Source organism: Rhipicephalus microplus, chromosome X (genome assembly GCF_043290135.1).
Source record: "Rhipicephalus microplus isolate Deutch F79 chromosome X, USDA_Rmic, whole genome shotgun sequence".
Classification (NCBI taxonomy): Eukaryota; Metazoa; Arthropoda; class Arachnida; order Ixodida; family Ixodidae; genus Rhipicephalus; species Rhipicephalus microplus.
Window position 1 is genome coordinate 39478063 of NC_134710.1, and position 24511 is coordinate 39502573.

Consider the following 24511-nt stretch of genomic DNA (forward strand, 5'->3'; position numbering starts at 1 on the left):
CCAACTGCGGTGGTCTAGTGGCTAAGGTACTCAGCTGCTGATCCGCAGGTCACGGGATTGAATCCCAGCTGCAGCACCTGCATTTTCAGTGGAGGCGAAAAGGCTCTAGGCCCGTGTACTCAGATTTGGGTCCGTTGAAATTTCTGTAGCCCTCCACTGTAGAACCGTTGAAATTTCTGTAGCCTTCCACTACGGCGTCTCTCACATTCATATGGTGAATTTGGCTCGTTAAACCCCACATATCAATCGAGATTGCCTGCTTTGGCTGGCTACCCGAACCAATGCTTTCAAAAGTCTACTCCACCTCTCACTGTGTGGTTCATCTAGTACAACAGTTATCGCACACACAGTTCACACAGCACACAGTTCATCGTGCATACACATGTGTGCTGCACTCACCTACAGTTTTCGATAGCTTTTCAGTCCAGGATGCCTATGTGTGCAGGCAGAGAGTAGCATATAGAAGAAAAAAGGCGGGGGGATAATATTTGTTGAGGCGGCGCACAAGCTCGTATACGAAAGCTCGCATTAAACAAATGCATCGAACCAGCGTCCATACGCATCACAACTTAGAGAAGCGCTTTTTTTCGAATATTTCAATACTTCATGGTTGGCACTTCTAAGCACCAGCACCAATAGCCTTTGTTTGCCCCGTGTAATGTACCGGCTGACGAGCTGAAGACAACACGCCACCGTAAATGAATCTCACCTTCTCTTTCAAGCATACCGTACAAGCCTTCCATGATGCGCCGGCCGCTCCTCGGGAAGTAGAGTGGCCTGCACAGAAGTGTATTGATTAAACGGGCTTTTAAACACACATCGCGAATCGCAAGAATGTAACCTAAGGTAAAGTATTCCCTTCTTTTAAATATGAATCAATTCTTAGCGAAATTCGGTGACTTTGGGCGTATCTATCTATCTATCTATCTATCTATCTATCTATCTATCTATCTATCTATCTATCTATCCTATCTATCTATCTATCTATCTATCTATCTGCATATCTATCTATCCATCTGCATATCTATCTACACTAGTATCATCAAAGAATGTGCAAAGAAAGTCGGAGGTGCAGTCACTAGACAGGGCACTGGCAAACTATCTCAAGAGACGAAAAATCTCATTTAGAGACGACAAACCAAGGAAGCCTCAAATGCAACCGACAATATAGAGCTAGTCGAGCTTTCGAAGTTAATCAATAGGCGCAAGGCAGCCGACATCAGAAAGTAAAACATGAATAGAATTGAGCAGGCTGTAATTAGCCGCAGAAGCTTAGAAGCTGCCAAAGCAAACTTGTGCGTAGGTAAAAATAGAACGAACGTATTATGGGACAAGGAAGTCATTGTCATAACCAATATGGATAGGGCAGTTGAGGTGGCGGAAGGGTTCTACAAAGAGCTGTGTAGAAGCTGAAATAACCAGGATGACACCGTGAGAAACATTAATAATCCAGACGAATTCTACATTTTATTAGTAATGACACAGGAACTAAGGAAAACCCTAGGAGGAATGCAAAGAGGCAACGCCACTGATGACGATAATGTAAATGACTGCTGAAAGGTGCATGGCGAAAAAATTGTGCGAGAAAAACTGACCACCTTATACACTAATTGTGTCTGGACAGGAAGGGTACCAATATCTTGGAAGCACACCAACATCATTTTAATTCATAAGAAAAGCAACGTCAAGGACTTTTAAAAATTACAGGCCAATTTCTGTCCATTCTCTACAAACTATTTACAAAAATATTAGCCAATAGAACTAAGGTGACATTAGAGTTCATTCAACCAAAGGACCAATTAGAATTTCATACAGACTACTCCATAATAGATCATATTCATACTATCAATCAGGTAATAAAGAAATGCGCGGAATGCAACCAACCCTTATGCATCAATTTCCACAAAACATGAAACCTGGAAATTTTAGCAATGGCTCTGTGTGTCGCAGCCTGATCTCCTTCCATCTTCATTTATTTATTGCAATCCTTTTAGAAGTCTATAAATACGTTTGAAGCGTGAATAAAACACGACGCCCCATTGGTCATACAAATCAAGAGTATCAATCTGCTGAAGCCAGAATATAAAAATTAATGTTGATTGAATTGAATACCAGAACCATTTCTCATTCTTCAAAAAGTCAGATGCCGGCTCTATGGTGTGCCTTTGGATGCGTCTCGTTTAAAACTCGAGATGGATACCAGAAAAAAATTTTAAACAGAAACCAAAAATATCATGTTATTGCCTGTTGCGAGTCCATTATAACATGTAATGAAAGAGGAATGAGCGCAGTAAAGTGCCTATCCCAGCCCTACCACTGTGGTCTAGTGGCTAACGTACTTCGATGCTCACCCACAGGTCGTGGGATTGAGTACCGGTTGCGACGGCTGCATTTTCGATGCAGGCGAAAATGCTGTAGACCCGTGTGCTCAGATTTGGGTGAAAAGTGAAGAGCCCCGGGTGGTTTTTTTTTCGAAATTTTAGAAAAAAAAACGTGAAAGAATAAATTTTCTTTAGCATTTGGCAATAGTTTATTGCCGTATGGTAATAGTTCTTGCCAAGTATCAAAAGCAATAACTCTCATTATGTAATTATGTAAATAGCAAAAATGAAATGCTTTCTCTTTTTGCAAAACGAGTACGGCATTTAACACATCGAAGGCAGGCCAGAATTATCACCACGAACACATCTAGCTTTCTGTGAATGGATCCGGCTTCCTAGAATTGTTACGGTAGTTAAAACAACAAACCCAGAATTGTCTGTTTCATCGTGGCTTCGGCTATGCAAACATTCATCAAGACTTGCACTAATTTCAAGACATGTCACAGTCACAGGTCATTCATTCAGCAACATCCAAGCCACAATAATTGAATCAGGTTTCAAAACACATCATGATCGCCAAGATATCGAGTCATACCTGATTCATAAATTCCGACTCCCTCAAACGGAATGAACTAAAGCACGAGAATACTCACTTGCATGTTGCAGTAGTTAATCATAACATTTTAGCAATGGCTGGTGTATGCTTGTTGTGCTAATTTAACTATTTACCTAGTATTGTGTACATAATGCATTTCGCCTGCGTCACTCAAGGCTTTGAACATACATGCTTTGCACACTTCTTGTATTGTGTTTCCTTAATACATTTTGCAATTATTTTATTTATTTTTGGGTTCATTTAAGAGATTATGCTATTATTTATGTGGTATCATGGGCAACTCTGCACAGTTTGCTAATTTGTTTGAATTTACGCAATGTGTAGCTTTATCCATTTCATTTTATTTTTTAGTGCTGTCTTGTAAATTAGGTGTGATGCACACAACCTACCACATATCTAAGATATGCCATATGACTAGTGAAAAACATCGCGTGTATGTTATATATAGCAACTTCTATAACTGATTTGCTTGCCTCGCCGCGGTGCTCTAGTGGCTAAGGTACTCGGCTACTGACCCGCAGGTCGCGGGATCGAATCCCGGCAGCGGCGGCTGAATTTCCGATGGATGCGGAAATATTGTAGGCCCGTGTGCTCAGATTTGGGTGCACGTTAAAAAAACCCCAGGTGGTCGAAATGTCTGGAGCCTTCCGCTACGGCGTCTCTCATAATCATATGGTGGTTTTGTGACGTTAAACCCCACATACCAATTAACGTATTTCCTTTGTTTATCTGTAATCTAGAGTCAAAAAGGGAAGAATGACGCATTCTGGTGATAAAAAATCCAGCCCCTTATGAATAGGCGCTCAGCAGCCTTTCATCCTTTACTCTGCCAAAACGTTAGTAAAAAATTGCATCCATTGATATTATTTCTCGCATATATATATATATATATATATATATATATATATATATATATATATATATATATATATATATATATATATATATATATATATATATATATATATATATATCACTCAGTTCATGAAAAAGACGACGTTTGGTTGGCTGGGTACACAGGCTGGTTCCGCCATTACCACTTGACTTGTCGTGACCACTCTCCTGTTTTATGAAAGAGTGCCGCTCTAAAACGCCTCATTTTAATTGGTGGAGGTGCTGGGTAACGCATAATCCTGGAATTGCGAAACCGTACGTTGCCTCCAGTTGCTACAATGTCCACGGACGACGATCAGCAGGCGGCCACCTCGGCTCCAACTACTGCAGCTCCTGTCTGTCTCGGCTCCTTTCGGCAACGTGATCCGCCTACATGCAGTGGAACCGATGAGAAAGACGTGGAAGACTGGCTCGACGAATACGACCAGGTGAGCAAGCACAACAAGTGGGACGATGCGCACAAACCACTGTCCAATTTTATTTGACCGACGTCGCCAGTTTGTGGTACCGTAATCACGAGAAAGACCTCCCCACCTTGTCGGCCTTCCAAACGGTGTTTGCGGACTTGTTTGGCCATCCAGCGCTTCGCAAACTACGGGCCTTGCGTACTAGGGCTCACTAGAATGGTGAGAATTACACTAGTTATATCGAAGATGTGGTCAACCTTTGCCGGCGTGTGAACTCGGCCATGACAGAAGCCGATAAGATCAAACACATCTTGAAAGGCGTGACTGACGACGCATTTCAGATGCTTGCCGCCAAGAGCCCACAAACGGTAGCGGAAGTGATCGAACTTTGTCAGAGCTATGACGAGCTCTGGAAACAGTGTGACACTACTCGTCATGCCAGCGCGCCGTGTGCAACAATCTCCGCGTTAACGTCGGCTGGAACTGCTATAGTCCACATCACTTTGCTTCTCGAGATCAAGCAATTTGTACGAGAGGAGGTCGCACGCCAGTTGTCCCTCGTGCCTTATACCTCCGAAGGTGCCCCATCTACTTTAGCGCCATCAATACAGCGAGTAGTTCAAAAGCAAGTGTCCGAGGCCCTACCAACAGCTCACGCACCACTTGTGGCTGCTCCACTGACCTATGCTGAAGCACTGAACGAAACCCGACGTCCGCCTGTCACGAACGCCCACGTTTCTTTGTCGCGAACGCCTACGTCCACGCGCCCCTTTTTCGTACCGACTGAGCCTATGTACCAGGCTGCCCGTCCTTTCTCCTTACCACCACGACCACGCTTTCAGAACCCTTGGCACACTCAAGACAACCGTTCCATATGCTTCGCCTGTGGAATTGCAGGTCACGTGGCGCGATTTTGTCGACGGCGTGAGTTTTTCCTGCGTGGTGACGTCCGGCCCAACAATTATGATTTCTCACCACGACCTGAGCCTGCTGTATCTGGCGAGCCTGCCACCACGGACCCATTTTCACCTCGCCAGAACTTCAACAGACACTGATCGCCTTCACCTCAACGCCGTTCCCTTTCCCCTATGCTACGTCGACCTCGCCCTGTCCCTGAGGAAAACTGAAAGCCGCAGTTCCGGCGGCAAGAACTGCGGATCTCTTACGAACTCCACAAGACCTTGTTTTTCACCGTCCAACGTCGTTGCTGTCTCCGTTGAAGGTATACCTGTTTTTGCATTGGTCGATACTGGTGCCGCAGTGTCTCTAATGACTGAAAAACTTTGCCGCCGACTAAAAAAAGTCACAATGCCTCTTCACGACTTCGTTCTGAGCACTGCGAGCGAGCAACGAATTTGCCCTTTTGCTGCATGTACAGCACGTGTCGCTATTGCTGACGATATTTATGTCGTCGAGATTGTAGTGCTCCCGCAGCGCTCCCATGACATTATATTAGGCTGGGACTTTCTCTGCACTCATCATGCCGTCATCGACTGTGCTCGCGCCGAAGTGAAGTTCACGCCTTTATGCGACGCTGCTTCACTCGACTCGCCCCTTCCACCAGCAAAAGTTTTCGTTGCCGCCGACACTTCGATACCCCCGTTCTCATCCGCCCTAGTTCCGCTTTCCTGTGACGTCTCTAGTGGCTAACTGTTATTTTTACGCTTTCTGAAACCGCTGTTCGCCGCAAGTGCTTCCTGATCCCTTTCGCCGTTCTGAACATTCACGATGAATCAAGTGCAATTATTATTTCAAATCCGTTTCCCTCACTTTCCAAGTTACTGTGTGGAGAGTGCCTGGGTATTGCTGATAACATTGATCCCTCGAGTGCACGTGTAGTTCCTGACCACTCGACTACGCTACCTATTGACGATGTTGATTACTGCGCGTCACTCTCTTCCCCATCATTCACCGACGCAATTTCACGCTGCATCGACACCAACCTTACGGCCCAGCAGCGCGCCAACATCATCGCCCTCCTCGAGCACTTCCGCGCCAGCTTCGATCACCAGCAACTTACTTTGGGCCGTGCTTCCACAGTATCTCACCAAATCGACACTGGCCTTCACGCTCCTTTACGTCAGCGTCCGTATCGGGTATCGGCACCTGAGCGTCGTATAATCGCGGAACAAGTTGACGACATGTTGAAGCACGGCGTTATTGAGCCAACAGCCCGTGGGCCTCCCCAATTCTTCTAGTCAAGAAAAAGGATGGCTCAATAAGATTCTGCGTCGACTACCGCCGGTTGAATAAGATCACGCGCGAAGATGTTTACCCGCTACCTCGCATAGATGATGCCCTTGACTGCTTACAAGGCGCTAAGTTCTTCTCGTCACTAGATCTGCGCTCAGGTTATTGGCAGGTTCCCATGGCTGAGGCTGATCGCCCCAAGACGGCTTTCGTTACCCCCGATGGCTTAGATGAATTTAACGTCATGCCATTCGGGCTCTGCAATGCGCCTGCCACTTTCGAGTGCATGATCGACAACATCCTCCGTGGCCTGAAATGGCCGACATGTCTGGGTTATTTAAACGATGTCGTGATATTTTCAAGCGACTTTGCAACGCATCTTCAGCGCCTCAAGACAGTGCTTACTTGCCTCACCTCCGCCGGTCTACAGCTCAACTTGAAGAAGTGCTGCTTCGGCGCTCGAAAACTCCTAATTTTGGGCCATGTTGTATCCAGAGATGGTATTCTTCTTGATCGGACGAAACTCCGTGCCGTTACCAAACTTTCTAAGCCAAACACCTTAAAAGAACTTCGCAGCTTCCTCGGTTTATGTTCATATTTTCGTCGTTTTATTCGCAACTTCACCTCCATCATATCGCCCTTGACTGACCTTCTTGCCGGCAACAATGACCTTTCTAGTTGGTCGTCAGCTTGTGATGATGCATTCGCCACACTCCGCCACCTTCTTACGTCACCTCCTATACTGCGACATTTTGATCCTCTTGCCCCGACGGAAATACACACGGATGCTAGCGGAGTTGATCTCGGTGCTGTGCTCGCCCAGCGTAAACCCGGATTTGATGAGTACGTCGTCTCTTACGCCAGCCGTGCACTCACAAAAGCAGAAGCCAACTATTCAGTCACCGAAAAAGAGTGTCTAACCATCATATGGGCCATAGGCAAGTTTCGACCCTATCTTTATGGGCGCCCATTCAGCGTGGTTACAGATCATCATGCATTATGTTGGCTCTCCTCGTTAAAGGATCCCACCAGCCGGCTCGCCCGTTGGGCGCTTCGGCTACAAGAGTACGACATTCACGTCGTTTACCGATCTGGGCGAAATCATTCCGACGCAGACGCTTTGTCCCCATCACCTCTACGATGTAGTGACAAGTCGCCGTCTTCACCTGCCCCCGACATATCGGCACTTAGTGTCAGCGACATGCACAGGATCAACGAAAAGACCCTGGATCGCATGTCTTATCAACTTGTTGAGTCGAACTGCCTCGCAAAATATCCCTAAAGTTACGCGCCGTCAAATACAGCCCTTCGTTATCAGAGATGGTTTGCTATACCGACGCAATTATCTCTTTGAAGGACGCCAATGGCTCCTAATTATTCTCCGACGTCTCCGCTAAGACATATGCGCTTCCTTTCACGCCGACCCACAATGTGCCCATGCTGGAGTGTTAAAAACCTACACCCGCCTGTCCCACCGCTACTTTTGGCGTGGAATATATCGCTTTGTTCGTTGCTACGTACGTTCCTGTCTCGCTTGCCAGCGTCGGAAGAATCCCACTCCAAGTTCTCCAGCTCCACTACAACCCATACCTTGTCCTGTCCGACCGTTTGACCGTGTTGGTATCGATCTGTATGGACCTCTTCAGATTACACCGACTGGAAATAACTGGATAATCGTCGCTATCGATCACCTTACGCGCTACGCAGAAACGTTACCAATCTCTTCTGCGTCAGCGAGTGACGTTGGTCATTTCATATTGCGTCAGATAATTTTACGTCACGGTGCACCACGTGAACTCCTGAGTGACCGAGGGCGTGTGTTTTTGTCGGACGCCGTCGAATCGCTTCTCAAGGAATGCCAAGTCATTCATCGCAGCACCACCGCGTATCATCCTCAAACTAATGGCATTACAGAACGATTCAACCGTACATTAGGAGATATGCTGTCAATGTACATCACAACCAATTACTCCAACTGAGACAGTATTCTCCCTTTTGTAGCATACGCGCATAATACTGCTGTCCAGACAACCACTGGTTTCCCTCCATACTTCCTCTTTTTTGGTCGGGAGCCCTCTGGCACGCTAGACACCATCCTTCCTTACCGCCCGGATGTTCCCGAGTCGACGACGATGTCACAAGCTGCTAAATACGTGGAAGAGTGTCGTCAGCTTGCCCACTCCCTCACAAGTGCTGAACAGCAGCGCCAGAAACACCACCGCGATAGCCCGACGCCTCCGACTTCTTATGCGTCGGATGACCTTGTCTGGCTTCGCATGCCTTCAACCAGCCCTGATCTCTCAACGAAACTGATGTGCAAGTACAACGGCAAGTTTGTTTATTCACACTTACCGTGTGATTAAACAAACTTCACCCGTCAATTACATCGTGGAGCCGCTTGAGCAAACCCATGATCAACGACGACGTGGACGTGAGACCGTCCACATAGACCGCCTAAACCATATTAAGATCCCTTTATTGTCTTCTGCCCATGAGTCGCCAGGATGGCTCTTTCCCGGAGGGGAGGAAAATGTAGTGAAGAAGATGAGTGCTACTCAGATAGGCAGGATGTATCACTCAGTCCGTGAAGAAGACGACGTTTGGTTGGCTGGGTACACAGACTGGTTCCGCCATTACCACTTGACTTGTCGTGACCGCTCTCCTGTTTTATAAAAGAGTGCCGCTCTAAAACGCCTCATTTTAATGTGTGAGCGCACGCGCGTGCGTGCGTGCGTGCGTGTGCACGTGTGCGAGTGCACGTGTGCGAGTGTGTGCGTGCGCGTGTGCGCGTGCGTGCGTGCGTGCGCGTGTGCGCGTGCGTGCGCGTGTGTGTGTGTGTGTGTGTGTGCGTGTGCGTGTGCGTGTGCGTGTGTGTGTGTGTGTGTGTGTGTGTGTGTGCACATTTTTGATTACGGCTTAGGAGAGAAAGATAACTTACGAATGGTAGGTGTTGTACTTGACGTCTTCCATAAACAGTGATGGTGGTATGTCTGCAAAAAAACGGCGCATTTAAGACGACGCTCACTCTTAAGCTAAGCGACGTTACAGCTTAGCTTACACAGCGTATTTTCGAAGTGGTTGTACGTAGCTACTGTGTCGAAGATCGAGCCATGCCACCTGAAATGTTCGGTTTCGTGTACAAGCGGCATACGAGCGAATTTTGTAAAACTGTTTCCACAAATAGCTCATTTATACTGACCTGAATTGAGGCCCGATACTCCCGTAGTAGCTCCAGTAGTTCTTGAGGACAATGTTCAATGTTAGAACATAATCAGTAAGGACATTAGATGGGTCGACGTCGGGCACCTGCCAGGGATGCGAGTGAAAAGACCTAAATTACTGAAGCTCGCAGATGTACTAAAAGAATACTTTGACTCGGTGTACGTACCCCGTGGTAGTGCCTCTCGCGCACTTCTGTGTTGCCGATAAGGGGACTGCTGAAGGAGTGGAATTTTAAGTCCCGTAACTGTGAAAAATCATGAAAAAGGTCACTTTGATAATGCGTATTGCTGCACAAGTTATCTTACGTACTCACACGCTGAAACGACGGTGGAAGCGCAGAATGGACAATTCACAATGTCTAATAATAATCTAGCGTTACATTTGACGAACTTGTTCCCAGCAAGCAAAACAACGCTTAAACAAAAATTCCAAGTACAGTGGGCTATCATCAAATAGAATTTCATGATTGAGTCTATTCGGTTCTCTCACACGCTTAAACGAACATTCAAAGGCTATCTTATATTTTAAAACATAACGGCTGCATTGATAGTTAATATGATGAGCAACTTGTGTTGATGAATTAACCGTTAGATAATCATGATTACATTTCAGTGTGTACACTATCGCACTCAATATTATATTATCTTAGTGGTTCCAGAGACTCCGAGACAATACACTAGCGAGGCCATCAAAACTGCTTAAAAACACTTTTCTGGTTACCCTTACTTAGTTCAAGAACAAATTGTATATAGGCTTCGCCGTGTCATCTTGTAGCCAAATGAGCAATTAAGACGGCTAACGCTGTGTACCAGAATAACCCATCTAGAACTCGTTGGTTCATCATATCGAGGCGAAAACCGCGGTAACTTCATATCGACATGGTTACCGCGGTGTTACCGGAAAACTGCGGTAACAACCAGTGCAGATATCTAGAACTCACCTTGGTGATAATCATTTGCCTTGTGCTGTGTCCGAAGCGACTCGAGTTACGCACAGTGCGGAAGAAGTGTTTCTTCAGGAGCTCCATGGTCCTGTTGATCTGCGGGGACAGGTGTCAGAGAGGAGTTCATGGGCAGTTGAGGCACTCACCGTGTGGAAGTTGTCCTTCTTCTCGAACGACTCCACCTGCAGCTGGAGAAGCGGCAGCTTGTAGATGCCCTCGAGCAGGCGCAGGCAGAAGCGCCACCGCTTGGCCGGCGTGCGCGTCGGTATCTCGCGAGCGAAGTGCAGATGCGCCAGGTCGCGCCCGTCGTTGTGAGGCAGCAGCGGCGACAGGGCCAGCACCGCACGGAAGCCTATGTAGTTGAGCAGGACATTCCTATGAGCAACAAAGCAGAAGCAACAAGGCAGGTATTTGAGGAACATTGGTCACGCTAAAGCGCGGTTGTGCGCCGGGGTGATGGTATTCGCACTTACGAAGAAAATGTTTTCGCGCCACAAGAATCTTTAAGAGCAGGTACAAGGGCATTCACTAAAGAAGAGAGCCGATTCTCATATTGTGTGACAGATTGATCGCGGCCAGAATGCAACTTCGTGGTAGCAGCACTGGCAGTTTTAATTGACAAGTGACAGAGAAATACCTTGAGCAATCAAAGGCGTCAACAGGACGGAAAATGCGTTCTGTCTCGCGTTAACAGGAAGATAGGAATGAGTGGCGTGAAAAAAAAAACAGCCCACAACTTCACGCGCACACACATGTGTGTCTGTGGCAGACTATCTGTGTAGCATCTGTAAATTGCCTCGCCGGCTTGTGTCTTTCAGGAAGCTCAACGGGTTCGTGAACGCTTTTTCGAGTTCGCGCCACACTACGGGGGATCAAGCACCATATCTCTACAGAAACGAGGAAAGAGTAAAATGCAAAATATGGGTGTTAGGAGAACTGCAGCAAAAGTTGCTGGAAATCTTCATGGTGGATGTAGTCGAGAATGGCGTGCTAGATGTAGGTAAAATGCCCCCACCTTCCACCAAGCTGTCAGCCTCCAATCGCCTTCTCTTGTTCGTGAGCCCCGCCGTGGTGGTCTAGTGGCTAAGGTACTCGGCTACTGACCCGCAGGTCATGGGATCGAATCCTGGCTCGGCGGCTACATTTTCGATGCAGGCTAAAGTGTTGTAGGCCCATGTGCTCGGATTTGGGTGCACGTTGAAGAGCCCCAGGTGGTCGAAATTTCCGGAGCCCTCCACTACGGCGTCTCTCATAATTATATGGTGGTTTTGGGACGTTAAACCTCACATATCAATCAATCAATCTTTTTGGGACATTAAAAGGCACTGCCACTCTTTCGTTTATCTTTAGCTTTTGTAGCCTGTGTTCTACTTTAGGTTTATGCGCACTTGTCTCCGTATTCGACCGATGCGCAATACTGCCCCTAGTTACGTCAGCGCAGTTGTGGAACTGGAAAAATAATTGATAATATGTTGGGTTTAACGTCCCGAAATCACCATATGATTATGAGAGACGCCGTAGTGGAGGGTTCCGGAAATTTCTACTTCCTGTGTTTCTTTAACGTGCACCCACATCTGAGCACACGGGCCTACAACATTTCTGCCTCCATCGGAAATGCAGCCACCACTGCCGGGATTCGATCCCGTGACCTGCGAGTCAGCAGCCGAGTACCTTAGCCATTAGACCACCGCGGCGGGGCAAACTGGAAAACTAACAGGTGGAAATTGAAGATTATAGCACCCTTGGAAAGGAAGTCGTAGCTCATCAGTACATATTAAGAAGACGAAGGGCGAAAAAGAGACATAGACAGGCGAGCTTCTCCGTGTCCTTTCGTCCTTCGTTGGGCGCCTATGATTTGCTTTCATGCTATGCACTGACTAGCCCGTCAGCAGCATGCGTTATAGAGCACAGTTCTTGTCCTTTTATGTTCATACCACATAAACGCTACGGTCATCGCCTTTTAAGAACATTCATCGCAGCATTTGGTCACTCAGTAAAATCCAGGAGTCAAAACTAACAATAAATGCTTTGAATTTATTATTTTGCCTCTTTCCTGATGGATGATTAATTTTTGGTGGTCAAACCACGCTTCTGTTGTTGTTGTTGTTGTTGTTGTTGTTGTTGTTGTTGTTGTTGTTGTTGTTGTTGTTGTTGTTGTTGTTGTTGTTGTTGTTGTTGTTGTTGTTGTTGTTGTTGTTGTTGTTGTTGTTGTTGTTGTTGTTGTTGTTGTTGTGTTTAACGTGCCGAAACCACCGCATAATATTATGAGAGATGCCGTAGTGGAGGGCTCCAGAAATTTAGACCACCTTGGGTTCTTTGACGTGCACCCACATTTGAGCTCACGGACCTACAACATTTCCGCCTCCATCAGAAATGCAACCGCCGCAGCCGGGATTGTTGTTCTTGTTGTTGTTGTTGTTGTCATTTTAGACAGTGCCGTTAACAGCTGGTTTGAGTGTTTGGTGTTTCAAATAGCTAGAAAATAATGTGAAGCCTGTGTCATGTGCTCCATCGCTTAGTTTTCTTGCTGCTAATAGCTAGTTGCGAGGCTTTTTGGTGCTCTTAAACTCGGCTCGTTAGTATCGGCTATGTTCATTGGCCTACAGGTCAGTGAACAGCGATTGGTCACTACAGTTTTTTTTTTATTGCTATTTTCTGCCTAATGCTCTAGGAAGCTACTCCTTCATAAGAGAATATTTTACATACGTCCAAGCCTTCGTATCTCCGCAGGAAGGATCGCATAGCACGTCTGCTGTAAACGACGCCCAGTGATATTCTGTCAACAGTCACTGTCGTGCGTACAGAGCGCATACGTTCTGCAGTTCACTAGAGAACGTATCTGAAATCAGCTATGCTAATTAAAATGCATTGTCTTCAGGCAACAGTGACCACATGCATCATTTTGATGACGGCGCCGTCGCGAGGCGGCTGTATGTGGTGAGGTTCTGCGATTATTGCCCCTTGGCTATTCGCAACTCTAAAATGCAACATTTCCCTTAAATATCCAGCCACAACTATACAACATTTAGGCTTGCCACACGACAGTGTGAATGATATAGTTTCCACGTGGCCACTGGATATTCAGGAAGCAGGTGTCACAACAGATCTTGAAGTTTTTTACCATTAGGGACCTCGCTTGGGACTGGTCATGAATGACGTTTATGTTGAGGTGTGGTATGGTGGCATGGAGAACCGGTGCAACACTGTATATTTGCGAAATAGCTCATAGGCTACCGGCTTAAATATAATTGCGTCACGCTGCGTGAGACTTTCTATAAAGCGTGCCCACGCTTCGCTTTACAAATTACATTGGTTGCATATGATAATGAAAGAGGAAAACGAAGGGGGCAATAGCCTGCAAATTTTGCAAGGCTAGATCCGCTGGCAACCAACAACATCCTAATCCTATTCTAGCATATAAATAGGGGGTAATCTTCCTACTATTTTATGAATAGGCGTACTGACACCCCCTTACTGTTAAACACTTGCATATCCGCCCACGTGGCCCTCCCACAAGAAGTATTACTTTGAAATCGAGACGTACGCCAAGCATCTTTTTGAGGTGACCTTTACTTGAAAGTGTACTCTAATAAATGGCTCATTTGTTGTTGAATCCTCGTGTTCATTGACTAAACAAACTTTGTATTGCAATATAACAATTTAAACTCATTGCGTGCAAAAAAAAAACGTTATTTGCGAACACAAAAACTGAAGTTACGGCTATGCCGTAGCCTTAGGCGGTGCTACCGAAAAAAAAAATATACCGATTCGGTTCGGGTTGCAGTTCAACATAAATCTCATTGAGGTTATCATAGTCCTCATATTGACTGATCACGTTCCTCGTCACTGTCTACAAAAAAAATTCTCTCCAGCACACTGGAAGGCAGCGATCGATGTCATTTCATTGCTATCACTGGATTTTAATGTGCAGTCACATCTACTGCATACATAAAGGTGATAATCTCGGGCAGTGGTGTTTCAAGAGCGTGTAGAGGCCGTGGTGGTTTACGTCTCTATGGTTTAAGTCTCGGCGCTCCTTCTTTCACGCGTTGGCTTTCAGTGCCATTCACAGAGAACTGCATCTTTGTCGCGGAATGTCGTTAGAAGAACAAGGACCCTTTATGTGCCTCACATTCTTTGTGAGGCTCCTTTTGAGACAAGATAACACTCAAATGTAGGTGAGTCAAAGAGAGGTTCAGTAGCGAAACCGGTGGATATCGCGTAGCCCCAGCATTCTCATCGAGAATTTCCGCCAAACGAAGCGAGTGCTTCAACTTCATGCCACCACCACAGTGAACCCAATTGAATCACAGTGCGTTCTAGTAGAATACACGCTTTACTAATAGTGACATAAAGCATAATTTTTTGCTGAAAATTAATAGCACAAATAGTAAAAATTTCTAGGGAGGAATCGGAGTTTCTATCGTCTGCGTCCTCGCTCTTTTGAGTTCAATGAGTAACATTGAGTACCATGATATCACTCCATTACCTTAGCATTACCTTTTTTTAGAGTAAGAAAGCAGGAAAGGCACCTTAGCATAAACCCGTTCTATCTTTTCTCTAACATGCTCAATTTACGAATACATTTGCGCAGATGAAGAGTAATGTTTATGTACATATCAAAGTTAATTAGTGAGGGTCCCTGCGTCTGCATGTAAAACACTTTGCTCCTAGACGCCACAGGGTAAACATCCGAGTGGAAAAACATTGCCGCGGCAACAGTGTAGTCAAATTTTCATTAGCTTCAGGTAATTGCTACTCACCTGATTGTGAGCAACCTGTTGGAAGCAGCGCGCACTTGAACTGTGTTGCAAAATTTACAGCTCACGACTTTTAGTTTCTGGCCAACAATAAAACCAAAAGTTCGCCCTAACTAAGCTTCATGTTTCCGAAAACAAAAGCAGCTCTATAGACATTAGTGCTTTTGAGGTCCGAACAAGGACAGCCGCTACTGAATCTTAACCCGATATACTTTACGCATATGGACGTGGTGCACAATGCTGTACTGATCAAAGGCACACTAAAATGTCTAAAGCACGCACATTGTGTCTCAAGAATGGTTTTCTTAAGTTCAAGGACGTTATTAACTGCTTGTAAACGTCAAAGGTACATTGAGCAATGGCAGATCCAGCAATAGTAAGGGCCCAAATTTAGAAAGTTTCATTTTTTTAAGCGTTTGTACGCTCAGCTGACTGCGGTATGTGATGTGTACGTACATCACTATGATCAGATAAAGTTTTATTTTACTGGCGATCCTAATATCGAATGCCTTGCCATAATAGCGGATTACGAGTACGCTTTTGGACTTAGCTTTCTTAACAAGCAGCTACGCAAACGTCTCTAAGAAACACAAACGGCACAATTGTGTGAGCGCAACACGATCTACATTTAGGTGGTTCTTACTTCTCAAAGGTCATTGTCACATTCTGCACGTCTTCCAAGAACGAAGTGGTGGGGATGACAAACTCCACTTCGTTGTCCAAGACTGCAATCCCGTCCATCAACGTGCTTAGATACGATCCGACGTCGAACTGCGAAAGAAAAGATGGCAGCTACATCTAAGCGAAATCTAACATGCGAAGGCGTACCTCTCTCCGCTTGTTGACGTGTTGGAGAGACTTGCGGTAGTGCTCTCTGGTGTAGTCGGTAAGCCGGCGGTTTTTTTCAACCATCTGTGGTGTTGTAACAGCAGCATCTCAATCCTCGACCCGAGAGAAGCCATTGAGGAAAGCTGACGTACCTTGTGCACTTCCTGATCAACGTAGAGGACGGGTTCTGCAAGCGCCTGTATATTTTTATCGCTGTTCACGAGCGACATAGCCTGCATGACCAGCTTCTGGTATGTTGATACCACGTCGCCCGCGAAGTAAGCGTCTTCTGTGATCACTGCCCGGGGCTCTCGAATCTGACGAAGAAAAAGCACGGGCAAACACCGGTAACCTTTCGGAGCTCGCTTGTTCTCGAAGTATCCGCGACTGTGTATCGCATATTATTATCTGAGACGTACCACAAACACCCATCCTGACGTGGTGGTAGTGTCGATCTCGAGGGAAGGAACGAAGAACGGGTTAACGTCCATCTTGCGCGTGGCAAACGCGATCGCTTCGGGAACATCCAGGTCCAACGGTTCTTCATCGTAAGGCCAGTCCGTAAGGCGAACATCGTCCAGAGCTGCTTGCAGTGCCATGGCTGGATTTCTTAGAAGGAAGCCTCCAAGCACACAAAATTTATTTTTCTCAGCGAAAGCGTACTCAATAATAGACAAATAAAATTAGACGTCTGCTACGGCTGGCCACACATCAACAATTCATTACCGCGGATTATTTTCTAACAGATAGAGCTTAATGAAGACTTTAAGTAAAAGATCTTGTCACGTCTGAACACCTCCTCATTAAGTGAACAGGTTAAGTAAATAGCACAGCCCATTTTAATGACCTGGACGTAGAGTTAAGAGTTTCAAAACACTTTATTTTTATTTTATGCCTGTAGTATCTGCTGTTTTTATCTTCTGCTGCTTATGCTTCTCACAATTAGCATACTTGTAGTATATTCTTTAGATAATGTTTTATATAACACTTGTTATAAGTCCAAGTAGCTCATTGCCAGATAATACCATCGCACAGAAATCTGTATTTATTGTTGCCCTCCATGTCATATATAATAGCCCTTCTTTTCGTATTGTATCTCTTGTCTTGGCAATAATTGCGTAAATATAAAATTAAGTTGACAATTTCTTTTGTAATGTCAACCACCGGCTTGACACGTACTTTCGAGCAACGTATAGAAACGCTATATTTCTAATGTACCCAGTCGACTTAATTAGTTCAGCGCTTACTCTTGTCGCTGCAGCCTTGAAACATTCTGGCAACGTTGTGCAGAAGAGGGTCCGTGTACGTTGCATGATCCAAAACGTTTTCTGCATATAATAATAATATTAATAATATTAATAATAAAATAGAGTGTAGACCGACATACAACGCGTATAATTCGGTCTAATATATTACCCTATACTTTCCTTTGCATTATTATCTATTAGATCCCGTTATTATTGTGAAAAACACGAAAAAAACTCGCCCTTAAGTATGCACTTCTTTCCTTAATTCATTAACGAGGGTCTCGTACTGGCAGACTTTGTGCCTTTAGGTTGTCTACGAGGTACTATTGGTCGGCTGCCCACTCGTAATAAGTTCACGTGCTACGTGACGCCAAACAGGCTCAAAAGAGTGTGCCACACCCGTGGCCATGGCTATGGGTGACGCTGACTGACGTTTAAATTCACATATAAAACACAATAAAGTGGCTGGGGGGATGGCTGAAGTGGTAGCTCAGTGGTAGAGCATCGATCGCGTTATTCTAAGGTCGCAGGTTCGGTTCCTGCACACGGCAAGTTATCTTTTCAGCCACTTTTCTTTCTTCATATTTACATTATGATTTGGTCTAATATCTTCCCCTATACTTCTTGGCATTATTGTCTGCTAGATCTCATTAATTATATGTCAAAACACGGAAAAACGAGCCCTTAAGTATATACTTCTTTCCCTTAATTATTAATGAGGGTTTCGTACTGGCAGACTTGGTGCCTTTAGGCGGTATATGAGGGACTATTGGTCGGGTGCGAGCTGATAAAAAGTTAACACGTGCCCACACAGGCTCATAAAGAGTGTGCCACGTTCGCCGGACTACTGGTGGCGCTGACTCACACACTCCAACGTTTAAATTTATCTTTATATATATATATATATATATATATATACTTTTTTGTCGCCTTACCATAGATAAACTCCATTGTTTTCTTTTCGGCAATCTGCACAACAAGGTCGTCCACAGAAACTTTCTTTCTGTTTGATGGGTACGGGTGAGTTCGAACCCAGCCACTGCATGCGAACTCGTAAAAATTTGTGCAAGGCTTCAAAGTCAGGTTAGTGAAGGTGTGCAGTCGCCCACCTGGATGCAAGAAAAAGACCACAAGTAATTATGCCTTTATGTTACGAAATCACCGTTTTATGTAATTTGAAATAACCTCTAACAGTGAAAAAACGCGCGTATTTGTCCAGTTACCGATGTTAATAGTCCTGTTTACAATGTCAGAGCGAAAACCCGGCTTGAAGTTGTCGCAATCATATAATTTTGTTCTGTTGATTCCGGTAACACTATATTTCAGAGTGGTCGTGGCAGCTTCTGCATTCAGCGCTTTATATACCGTCTTTTAAGCCACTCTTTATGCCTATCTTTTAAACTGTGGTTAAGAGTCGGCAAGACTAACCAACTCAAATAAACAACATTCGTATACGCCCCTAAATATTGCAGCAGTGGTAAAATCTGAGTTCGTAAGTAAACAAGATGATGAGGTTGACCACCGAATTTGTCGCTTATCCTTAAGGTGCAGCAGCGGCTCACTCAACAAGAATGAGAACGCAAACTACGGCAAAAAAAAGAGTAACATGTCTCCATCTTGGACACTGAATCTTACCTTCCTCCATGCAGTCTGCCGTGGGACAACGCACGACGGCACCAGGAACATCCTCTGACACTAGGGTGGCAACACTGGCCACGGTAGTCTGGGTGATCATATCCTTGTTTAAAGCATCGGACACTGGACTTTCGGTCTCATTCTTTTGTTGACTTGGGAAATAAAATGGCAACGTTCGGAGGTCATTTAAATTGTGCTTGATGTCTGCCGACCCGTTTCCACTTGATGTTTCTGTAATATTAAGGTCAGTATCGTTAAACCCGGAGCTGAAACTGCGAATGATCGGTGCATAGTTCGACGCATTTGAAACTTCTAGTGTCTTATTTGTCGCGTCCGAACTCGCATTGTCTTTTAGAGTTACCGCTGACAAAGACGTCGAAGTTATCGAGGAGTGAGACGTTGTCGCTGACGTTGTCGTCGACATTGCTTTTTTCAGGATTGAAATGGAAAATGTCCCGTGTGTGGGGCGTACGCGTTCTGCAGACCATTCTATGGGAGCCTTGTACGGTGGCCTGGTCATGACAGTGTGCTTCAGCATTCGGGGTCGGCGGTTATCACGCGGACGTTGTTTATTCTTATGCCCAGGATGTTCTTTCTGAAGTCCCGAAGCATCATTCGGATGCTCCCAAACGTTCATTCCAGCATGTTGGTAAATGTTATTCGTTAAATCCGTCTCATTCACCTGATCACCTGGCAGTTCTAGGTTTCTTTTGGTGTCGTTTGCTATGAAGTGGGCCGTTATAATCTCGCTTTGTGTATTTGGACTTTCTGTTAGAGCCGCTTCGCGTTTTTCATCCAGACTATGACGATGTGTGATCTCCACGGGCTTTATGTTGCGTTTGTATGATCCTTCAGACGTAGATGAGGCGGTTTCCCCACCTGCTCTAGCATTGCGTATCGGATCATTAGTGTTTTCTAAAGTCTCATGTGATCCGTCCTTCGATGAGGTCGACTTCAAGTACAGTTTTTCAGCTTTAGTGTTTTCATATTCTGATGACAGTCTTGTTGTAGAGGTCAATTTCGCATGATGCCTCTTCTTCGCATGTTTTCTTGGTGGGTACCGGTTCCGAGTTGGTTCGGTAGTCCCCAATGTGGTTGGAGCTGCAGACTCTTCTACAGTCGTAAGTTTCGTAGTTAATCGCTTGCGATAGCGTCCTCGTCTTGACATTCGTATCCGGCGTCTGGTGCGAAGGCTGCCTTGAGTGGAAGTTTCTGACTGGCTGATCAAATTGGCGGTTGTTCCACCAGACAACCTTAATGACGATTTCAAAGCACTCGGCGAGGTACTCCACGTTTCGTGCGAACTAGGCAGTGTTACCTGTACTTTCTTTCTCTCTCCGCTGCCATGTTTCTCTATGATAATTTCATTCCTAGCAACGTCGTGTGAAACCACAGTGGAGCTCGTTTCTACCAACGCGTTGCTGCTTTCACCACTGGAAATAGTGCTAGTGCGTACAGACGACATTAATTTATGGTGTCCGGCATGTCTAACATCAAACCCTGTGGTTATCTTGCTCACTGCGCCAACAGACTGTCGAGAGATATCTTCCACGCTATGAACTTCCGTCTGTGATTGTTTCGTCCAAGCTTTTTCTTCGCGCACGCCTTCCCTTGTGTTTATAGCCTCAACTATCGGGTTATTTTTGGTATTGTCTTTCTTCTCTTCACGTTTCGCTCCGTTCATCGCCAAGTTGAATGAGTCTGAAGAGCTTGTCGGCTCAGCTGGAGGGTGTGAGCCTTCATAAGAGAAACTTAGTGGTGAAATATCGCTGCCATTGATGTTCTCAGGAACAGTTCCCACATTTAAAAGACCAGCGGACTTTTTAGTCGTTGGGCTGCCAGTAGTTGACATAACCTCACTTTCAACTCGATTCTCACTGTGTTCAGCAATGTCACCGCTTAATGAGTTGTTGCTGCCTGTAGGTAGAATAGTTTCGTGGTTGTATCTCGTAGATGTTGCTTGAGTGCTATTGAGTAGTTCGTTTAATGAAAGCTCTTTCGACGCAGCTTCATATTCTGAAGGCTTGTGACCAATGTCAAGGGTGATATTATCTTGAATCTGTCCGTCCCTCAATGACATGGGCGGCGTTTCAGACTCGTTCTGCTGTGTAACTGCGTTGGGCTGTGACACAATCGCTGCAGTACCGTTATCAATCGACCTATTCTGGGAGGACATTGCAACTGCTTCGTTTTCTCTGGCACTTTTATTTGCCTCCGTCTCTTGTTCGAAAGTCCAAAGAGTAGGCAAGTTTCTGTCACCATTAGACACCACGTCTGTTGGAGACGATGACACGACAGTCAACATGCTTCCATTTGCTGCCGTCCATTTCTCAGGTAATGACGAAGATAAGCTCAAAACGTTGTTTTGAGACACATCGATTGGCTTGTCTGAGATTATAGTTGTAATGTTACTTCCATTCAAGGGGACAAACATTATTTCTGCTGCGAGCGTAGAGACTGATCGAAGTAATTCTGAAGGTTCACTCATGGTAGTACCGTCTGCCAGATGCTTGGGGGAATTAATTCCATTAAACAGCGACTCTGGTTTCTCCTTGTCGACACGATGGGTCTTAACGTCGACTCCTACAACGGTTGTTTTCTGTCCCGCGAAACCTGTGAGTGAAGGTGACGTTGCGTTTTGCTCTTTGCTCCCGTATAGTCCTTCCCTCTCATTTGCATAGGACACTATAATTACCGTTGACCGGCTTATGCGCTCCTCTGGCGGAACTGAGTGAGCATCCAACTTGGGCTTGTCTGATTGCTCAGAAGATACATTCTTTTGGGACTCGTCAAAGTCAAAAGCTGGCACGATACGACCTATTTCTTTGTCGTTTATGTCTTGCCGCCGACGGTCAACGACAGGTGAATGTGTTGTTACATGCCCTTTTGTCTCATATTCATGAGATCCGATTGATGGTTCGCCAAACAAACTCGTATCACGCACAGTAGGAGCTGCGGTAAGAGAAACAACACTCTTGTCCTCAGAGAAAAGGTTCACGTCATGGACTGATTTTGAGACTCTCTCCGTGACAGACGTGCTAGCAAACGCCCCACTTGAGGTCACGCCCAGCGAAGGTGGCTCATTGTCGGAGGTTTCGGGAAGCTGATTCCACTTAATGAAAGGTTCTGCCACTCCCTCAGAGGAAAATCTCTTATTCACAGTGCCGAAAGTTACCTTGCTGGAGGTAGCGGTGATGTCAATTTCACTGACCGCATTTGGGGTGCTGTTGCCGGAACGGCTCGCATTGGCGCTACCATTTATATTCCCGCCAACCCTGATGACGTAGACACTGATATTGTCATTCCCTATGGCCTTAATACTACCAATGCTGGTTGTAACTGCCGTTGTGGTGGCTACTGTAGAAAATCCGCGTCTGCCGATGAACCGGCGAACTAGATTTGGAGTGACTGGCAAGGAGTCATTAACATTGTTCCATACCGGAAGACTTTTGCTGGTTAGACCAACGTCTTTGCGACGCAGAGCTGCTCTCCAGTGAGTAGTGACGGCCTCCTGCCGGAATGGTTCGTTTACTTCCGGGTCACCGATTTCGTACGTCACCGGAGAGGCGGTTTTTTGGGTGCGCAGAGAGTCGAAATTGACGTCCGCGATTTCAATCATGGAGAACTCCGTAGTTGGTTCCCCTGCAAAGGCTCGCATCCCAGGTACCATGAACTGCTTATTCCGGGGCAAGGTCGACCAGTTACGAGGCGACTTCGCACCTCCAAGACGACCGATGAACACTGCGAATTATGTAAGTGTCGATCGAAAAAGCTCAAAGTTGAATGAGTACAAAAATTCAGTAACTCATGCTTGCAACAAGTACAAACCTCTGTGATATGGTGGGTCTTCTACAGGAGGCACGACGACATCTGCGCAACATAGACACAATGTAAAGGCATTGTCACTAGTGCATCTAGAATGTATTTCCTTTCTTTTTCCTTATTTTGAAGAGAGTGCGGTGGCGGGAGGGTGTAACCATATTTTATGTCCGTGGTAGCGTTTGTACGTGTGCACGCATATACACACATGTACACTGAAAAAATTGCGGGGCATATAAAGCCATCGGTCCCCCCTTTGCTATGCCAGTGAATAGCACCCTTTATTATTCACTCATATCTATAGTCATTTTATATCGACACTAGCAACTTTGCACAAGGTTGGTTTCGCAACACAGTCTTAGGAAAAAATTGGCCTCGTATCTGCATGTAATCTGCAAATGTCGTCGAAAGACGATAGTCTTGCGTGTGAAGAGAGTGAACAATTAATTTGATCATTGGCGCAAGAAAATCGGTGAACGATATTTTGGAGGCGCTGCGTTAGAGTGCCTCGAGCGTGCAGCGGAGGTGAACGAGCGCATCAAGTCACGTCATGGATGAATGGATGGATGGATATGGCTGTACCCTTTAGATCGGGCGGTGGCTAGCGCCACCAAGCCGTAATACTTAATGAACTCAAAACTATATTTATTTATTTATTCCTTAAAAAGTGAGTTTGAGGATTCGTACTTTGCAGTGAAGAGTTTAATTTTCACTCGTGCCTTGACTTTAGCCACCAATCAGATAACCTCCTTCTAGTTAAGTCTACTTGCTTAAAGTCTATTTTGCCATCCCGGTCCCTAAACCCCAGTGCTTTGAAAAACTCTGCGCCATCATCCTGAACTATAGGGTGAAGCCCTTTACAGAACATTATCAAGTGTTCGGCAGTTTCTTCTTCCTCTCCACACGCACTGCATTCTGTGTCTACCCATTCGTATTTGGCCCAATATGTTTTGGTTCGCAGTACTCCCGTCCTCGCCTCAAACAGTAGAGAACTACCCCGAGTATTATCATAGATCCTTTCCTTGGCGATTTCCTGCTTAAAAGTTCGATAGATCTCTAGTGCGCACTTCTTAATCATGCCCATTTTCCACATGTCAGTCTCCATTTCCTTCACTTTCTTCTTAACCGATAGTTCTTTTTGGTTTGGCCACCTGCTGTTTTCTAAGCATTTACCAGTCAACTTCCTGGTTCGCTTCCTCCATTTTGTATCGACATTCTTCATGTACAAGTAGCTGAAAACCTTCCTAGCCCAACGCTCCTCCTTCATTTCTCTCAATCGCTTCTCAAATTCTATCTTGCTGCTAGCTTCCCTGCCCTCAAATGATGTCCATCCCATATCACCTTGTACTCCCTGATTTGGTGTATACCCGTGAGCTCCTAAAGCAAGCCTACCTATTCCACGTTGCTTAATTTGTAATCTTGCTTGAACTTCTGATCTCATGCACAAGACCGCATTGCCGAACGTCAGCCCAGGAACCATGACCCCTTTCCATATTCCTCTCACAACATCATACCTATTGTAATTTCACAGTGCCCTATTTTTCATCACTGCTGCATTCCTGTTACCTTCAGTCGTCACGTATATTTCGTTTTCTCTCAGGTACTCGGTCCCATTGCTTATCCATACGC

General features: G+C 45.5%; 1 protein-coding gene across 1 annotated transcript in view; it reads right to left on the reverse strand.

The window, feature by feature from the left end:
• Positions 1 to 24511, reverse strand: part of LOC142775008 (uncharacterized) — a 59774-nt gene that overhangs the window by 23376 nt on the left and 11887 nt on the right. Inside the window, exons 4-18 of the mRNA XM_075876263.1 lie at positions 22892 to 22933; positions 19064 to 22804; positions 18364 to 18537; positions 17429 to 17509; positions 16601 to 16803; positions 16334 to 16498; positions 16182 to 16265; positions 15997 to 16124; positions 10740 to 10968; positions 10591 to 10689; positions 9817 to 9894; positions 9628 to 9734; positions 9487 to 9545; positions 9367 to 9418; positions 710 to 777 (exon numbers count right to left, since the gene is read on the reverse strand). Of these exons, the coding sequence (XP_075732378.1) occupies positions 710 to 777; positions 9367 to 9418; positions 9487 to 9545; positions 9628 to 9734; positions 9817 to 9894; positions 10591 to 10689; positions 10740 to 10968; positions 15997 to 16124; positions 16182 to 16265; positions 16334 to 16498; positions 16601 to 16803; positions 17429 to 17509; positions 18364 to 18537; positions 19064 to 22804; positions 22892 to 22933 (5310 nt within the window). The remainder of the gene's footprint in view (positions 1 to 709; positions 778 to 9366; positions 9419 to 9486; positions 9546 to 9627; positions 9735 to 9816; positions 9895 to 10590; positions 10690 to 10739; positions 10969 to 15996; positions 16125 to 16181; positions 16266 to 16333; positions 16499 to 16600; positions 16804 to 17428; positions 17510 to 18363; positions 18538 to 19063; positions 22805 to 22891; positions 22934 to 24511) is intronic.